Source organism: Azolla caroliniana, unplaced genomic scaffold, assembly GCF_043228905.1.
Source record: "Azolla caroliniana isolate FFs.n. ecotype wild unplaced genomic scaffold, voAzoCaro1.0.p SCAF_4, whole genome shotgun sequence".
NCBI classification, from domain to species: Eukaryota; Viridiplantae; Streptophyta; class Polypodiopsida; order Salviniales; family Salviniaceae; genus Azolla; species Azolla caroliniana.
In genome coordinates, this window is record NW_028230439.1 from 3,128,514 (window position 1) to 3,134,999 (window position 6,486).

At 36.8% G+C, this 6,486-nt stretch overlaps 1 protein-coding gene across 1 annotated transcript; it reads right to left on the reverse strand.

Moving 5' to 3' along the window:
• Positions 1–1,727: 1,727 nt before the first annotated feature.
• Positions 1,728–6,105, reverse strand: LOC147864820 (proteasome subunit beta type-5-like). Its single transcript, XM_087318990.1, has 7 exons — positions 5,844–6,105; positions 4,835–4,964; positions 3,145–3,251; positions 2,930–3,064; positions 2,754–2,857; positions 2,103–2,203; positions 1,728–2,014 (listed from the first exon to the last, which is right to left on the reverse strand). Exons 1-7 carry the CDS (start codon positions 5,970–5,972, stop codon positions 1,890–1,892), a joined length of 831 nt encoding a protein of 276 aa, XP_087175116.1. The 5' UTR covers positions 5,973–6,105; the 3' UTR covers positions 1,728–1,889.
• Between the last annotated feature and the right edge of the window lie 381 nt (positions 6,106–6,486).

Consider the following 6,486-nt stretch of genomic DNA (forward strand, 5'->3'; position numbering starts at 1 on the left):
TATGGGTGCCATAGCTAAAACCATGCAAGTTTACTTCCGCACTAGAACAGTACCCCTCCTGACTCCTTAAGGAACGGCCATGATCATCTTACAAGTTACAACTCGTCATAATTTTTAGTAAAGTGATCAAACAATATTTCTAAGATTCCATTATTTTGTAGATTTATTAGCTCACTCATCGGGTCATACAAAAACTTGAATACAGACAAAAGGTAATGGACGAGCATCGTCTCCTATATATAAGTAAATTGATGCCCATTACATCTAACCTGCCAAGGGCAACCTAGGAGGCTAATAATATAGAGAAGATACTTGCTTGGGCACTAGCTACAATACTTTTTGCTACCAAAATATACTTGCCAGTGAATCAAAACCTCTCATGTTATGGATCTTTTACTCTCATTCGCATCACCATGAGGAATGGTGAGCGCAGGGCTTCCAATGTTGCTTATAACATGATGGTATAAGCAAGAAAAAAAGTGCGAAAATTTTCAATCCTTTTACGTTATGGTCAATATGATCAGAATCATACTCTACTCCAGCTATATTTGTTCTTCGCAAATAACTATGATGCCACCAATGCCACCTTTGATACCTCAACATTGCCTATGATGCCTGGCCATCGAGTCATCATCACTACCAAAGATGCAAGTAGAAGTGTTGTTTCCATCTTTGACACAAATTATAATGTGCAAATGCATAAGTGAACTGATGAAATGGATGAAAAGCAAATGTAGAAGTAGATGAATAATTGTATCCGGGAGCAAACAAGGCCACTGATAAATCAGAGAGCAAAGTAATAAAAGGCCCTACCAAACAGGCACATATAGACCAGACAGCCACAGATGACCAATCAAAAGTAGTTGCAGAAGAATTAGCAAATCAACATCTACATACATTCATGAATAACCTTGTGGGTTCAACATTGGCACTCTTTAAATGCCGAGTGTCATCAAGTGTCATGGATACTTAGCTAAGTGAACCATAGTAACTAGCTAGGGCGAAACCTTAAATAACTGATTAATAGAAAAGTATAACGAATAATAGAAGATAGGGATATAAATAATTACTTGGTGATGGGGTTCACAATTGTTCCATATTTTATTCATCCAGATGATACAGCCACCACCTCATGGATAGGCAGATCATCATAAGACGTTATCCATGCTCCTACTACATGCTGTATACTTTCCCCCAAATTTGCCTTTAGGGATGCCTATGTCCAAAGACATTATCAATGTATTGGCACAACAATTCTAAGAATAAATGCAATGTGTGCACATATGCATGTGAGAGAGAATACCGTTAAGCAAACAAATGCAACACAATTCATGGAATTGCACAAACCAATCACCATTTCCAATACATCTGCCTCAAGTAGGCAGACTGCTCTGTGAGCATCCACCTATCACATATTGGAACAACAAAACTAGTTTCAGTCAAGCAAGAGACATCATTCAATGAGTCAACAGTTGAGGATATCAAATGTGCTCAGATAAAGATAATGGTGAACGATCCAGGAGATGGATGGTTCAGTTCAATGGCCATGCTATGGTGGTGTATACAAGGAAAAGAGCAAAGCTTAGGGTTCAGGCAATCATAAAGAATCCATACCGCACATAAACACTTCATAATTGATGCTATACCAAATTGGTTCGTAAGACACCCTCTCTTCTTTTTCATAAAAGGCCTCATATATCACACAAGGCTAGAACGACGCAACAGTGTAATCAATAAATGTAATTCGGTGGTCCTATTAAAACATTGTAGAAATGGACAACAGTATTTGGGAAAACAGTGTATAATATTTCCTTGTTGATGCCATCATTAAATGAAAAACATAACAGAACAGTCAGTAAATATATCCTTGGACAAAATATTAGAGGCTTTTAAGCACTGGCTTCAACCATTTCTTGCTCCACTACAGGTTCAGAAACTTTGTAATACTTGTAATGAAGTTCAGAAACATCATCACCAGAGAGTTTCTTCCACCCTTCAGGTCCAACATAGTAAACTGTACAAATTATGTAGCAATATTAAGATTCATGTAATTTTCAACAGCAATTTGAGCTTTATAAATGATAGATTTGTAAGAGTCTTACCACTTGCAACCCCTCCACTAGCACCATCTCGAAATGTTGCATGGTAGATTGCTCGTCGTGCAAGCTCAGCTGCTTCTTCAATCGACATGTCCTCACGGTATCTAAGGCAACAAATCAATCGATTACATTATAAAGCAAACAGTGATTAACTTGGAAGCCATGTATCACTTCCTAAAAATGTTGTAATTGGTCGGTTAACCTTTATTGTAGACTCAGATATGACCCGTTAAATATCCTAGCCCATAAGAATGATGTTCAAAGAAGAGATAGAACATCTTCAAATGAGGTCCAGGTGAGATACATCAAATGTTACACCTCTTTGTATCTGATGCAAGACTCTAGTCTTTATTATCATTATCGTACTCTCAAATTCTCATGTTAACTACATAAGATAATTGCAAAGAATGCTAACTATCCCTAATTTATATGGGCACACCACATATTCTAACACCACAATGAAGTAGAGATTTCCTAGGAGTCCTAGGAGAATCTCTGTAAATGTCCACTAGGTTGTGCATTCATATGAAAGTGACCATTGATTGCTTTCCAGGGAGAGACGCATGAAATCATGTATTAAATTATAGGTTATAATGCAACCAAAGGCCTTTCAAAGAGATGAGTTTTTTCAAAAAACAAAGGATAGCATCTTACCCGCTATCCAGCACTCCATATGCATAAGGAGATCCAGATCCCACAGAGAACAAATTGCCACTTAATCTTCCCCCTTCGCTATCTACATAATACAACCCAGGACCCTGCAAGAAAACTGTCCTCATATCAACTGAGGAATATCCAAAGGGATTACGAAAACAAATAATCGCTCTTACAGTTTCATCCCATCCTGCAATCATGGTACCCATGGATAAACCCATTCCACGATAAGAATATAGCGTATTTGCAAGAAGTTTTGATGCTCCAGCAACAGAAATTCTTCTCTTGTTGGCTAATTCATGAAGACGGCACTACAAATGGAAAGCTTAATGAGCACTTGGAACTGTTTTTCACATACAAATAGAATGAAGTCTAGGTAGTATAGTAGTACCTTAACACCAAGATTCCTTTGCCAAAATTGACAATCTGCTGCTCCTCCAGCCATTGTACCAAGCAAATAAGGATTGATTTCTAGTATCTTTTTTACAGATTGCGATGCTGTCAAACAATGGTAACAGTCACATCAGAATGTCATTCTAACGTTCTATACACTGATTTCCAATATACCAGGAAAATACAGATTTATTGATTTCTTGCATATTTTTTACAGATTGCAATACTGTCATGGGGTATCAACAAACACAAATTAATGTCATCGTCACTTTTTATTGTACAGTTTGATACATTGAAAGCTATCAAATAATCTCAATTGTCAAATACGAATCTAGAAACTGCATGATATATTATAGTAGTCCTGAATCTACTTTTACCACAGAAAACACGTGTCAACTCATTGGCACAGTAGCCAGAGATTACTACATCACCAAACAATCCAAACACTGAAATATCTACATGAATCAAAATTTCTGATTTATATGAAAATATCCTAATACTGTGCCTGCTAGGCCCTTACTTCAGAAATATTGTTCTCGTTATCACTGTTTTTACTGTACAATTTGCTGCAATTTTTGTTACTGAGTAAATTGCACATATCATAATTCCTAGATGTTGGCATGCTGCATTATATAAGAGGCTTTCAAGAGTTCTTGCGCCTCTGCTCAACATAGAAAAATTCGTTTCATACTAATGTAATGATGAAAGCTATCAAATAAGATGCTAGAACCTCCATCATGTGTGACAGTAATCCTGAATTGCCTGAATGGAGGAACTCATAACAATTTTACAACCACCAACTGCACACAACCCAGAATTTCTAATACCTTAGGAAACGACCCAAACCCTAGTATAACTGCATGAATCTGATTCATATGCAAAATATCCTAATACTGCACTACCAACGCTTACCTCACCCGTTATGGTACAATACTTGACAGTGAAGTATTTCCCTTTCTTGTCATTAGAATGTGAATTTCTTTTCAAACCTTTTCACCCTGATATCAGCGTTGGAAAAGTATTTGCTAAAAAATTTCTACAGCACTCCATGTAGCTAGACTCTGCCTATGTTCCTCTGAATCCTCTCCTTCAATGTTTTGCAGTAAAATCTTCAGTTAAGACATTTACTTTCTTTGTTTTGATGGATCTCCTCTGAAGTCTAAGGTGTGGAAGGAAACTTACAGGAAGGTGGGGGATCACACAAGATGGGAGGGAAGTTATGAAACAAAAGAGGAAACAGACTAAATGCTAAAATAGATAAGTTCATTCCTATAATAACAGTCTTATCACATTCTTTTATCTTCTAGCTTACTTTACAGAACAACCACTTAAAATTTATTATTAATTACAAACCCATCATAGCATCAGGCAAATGAATAAGAGGGAATCAGCTTAAGACACTGCCGCTAAGATCAATAGGAAATAAGATCTTGCAATGTGGTTTCAGCGAGTAAGAGTTTTCCGAGTAATTAAGATTGAGTTAAGAAAGCAAGTGGACCTTATATTTTGATTGTGCAAACAAGCATTGTGGTGTTTCTTCATTGTGTGTGGCCTTTTGATATAAGTGAGCCATGAGAGATTTATTGAATGTTGGTTGATTCAGGTTGTTTGGTTGGGGATAAATTTGAGCACTACTCAAAAAAACTACTTCAATTGCTGTAATGTTATTAATATAAGAAGTGACTCACAGATATAACCGCCCATGCTTGCACGAGAGTCACAGGCAACAATAATTCCATGCCTAAACTTGAAGGCCAAGGTAGTGGTTCCCTTGGCTGGCTTGACCATATGCGTAGCTGCTTTTTCAAAGCTGTCAAGCTGCATGAAATTAATCTTTCAGACACTGAAAGCAACGACCAACCCTGTTTTCTTATAAAAATCAAAAGGATCCATAAAGGAAACCGCAATAGAAAACAATAAAACAAAGCCTTGAGTCACTGCAGGGTACAAAAATCTGTTTTCCAATGATATTCAAACAATCTATAAAAGCAAGGACAAGCATAAACGAAGCCAGGCACGGAAAAAATGCAAAACAGATAAGTTTTCTCATTGTATTTAGAAGATCCATAAAAGCAAAGATAATAATAATAAGTAAAATAAATAAATACTCTAAGAACGGAAAGGGGTAATATATAACTGTTCTCGTGACGTTTAAAAGACCCACATAAGTAAAGATAATGGAAAAAAACAATACAAGTGGAGACACAAGACATTGCAAAGATTAAATTTTATGTGTTTGGTGACATACAAAAGATCCATTGAAGCAAATATAATAGAAAAAATAAACACAAATAAATATTCAAGTAAACCAAAAAGCAAGAAAAATGTGCTCTCATGATTTTAAGCGTATCTGTTAAACCATACAGTGAGAAAAACTAAAATTTAAAAGAAACTGACCCAAAGATCCATAAGAAGAAATGCAGTGGAAGAGAACAGCTAAAGGAAACGATCAGGAAACATCCATAACACGAGATATAAGAGGAAAAAATAGACTTAAAATCTGACGCAAAGCAAAAAAGCACGAGCAAAGATAAGGATATGGAAATGTCAAAAAACTTCACAATCCTAACTAGAAGCAAGAAAAAAAATCAGATATTAAGGTCTCACTGTGAGAGACAGACAGCGAGAGGGGATTGACAAATACACAAACGAAGGTCGCGAATGAATATAGATTTTTCTGTTTTCGAAGACACTCACTTCTTGGATACCATTGACAGAAGGGAGGTCGAAACGCGCGGTGGAGAGAATGTCTGTGGTGGGAGAAGCAAATGGAGGAATCGTATGAAGCGAGGGAGGGTCGAGGCAGCTCAAATCGATGGATCCCATAGCTTTCCTTTCCTCTCTTCTCTCTTATCTGTCTTTGTTCTCTGTATGCGTCTGTTTCCTGTGTCTTTCTCTGTCTGTGTCTGTTTTCTGTGTCTTTCTCTGTCTGATAGATCGATCGACGGATTCTTTCTTCTGTTTTATTCTGCTGCTCTGCTTTGTTTTTAGCCCTAATCCCCTTCTTTCCATTAATTACCAATATGCCCTTCCTTTTTCATCTCTTTTCAGTAATTTACATAAACTACCCCCCAAATGGTTTTCGTTATTTCCCGAAATGCCCCTGATTTTTTCACCTTTAGTAGTCGTACGTATAATCAATCCATTTGATTGTGTAGGACCTATTTATTGTAAGGCTTGCTTGATTGAGCCCATGTTTGTGAATCGTTACTTAATCAAGTGTTTTTTCTATCAATCGTTCGTTTGGCCCTGGTAGTATCTATGTAAACCCACTTTGATTGCATACACCTTGTTGTAATCTTACTTGGAGCCACTCTCATGAACACGTATAAACCAACAA

Coding starts and splice junctions, on each gene's coding strand:
- LOC147864820 (XM_087318990.1), bottom strand. CDS start 5,972: ATGGGATCCATCGATTTGAGCTGCCTCGACCCTCCCTCGCTTCATACG. Junction 4,965..5,843: donor CTGTCAATGGTATCCAAGAA/GTGAGTGTCTTC, acceptor AATTTCATGCAG/CTTGACAGCTTTGAAAAAGC. Junction 2,204..2,753: donor TATGGAGTGCTGGATAGCGG/GTAAGATGCTAT, acceptor TTGTTGCCTTAG/ATACCGTGAGGACATGTCGA.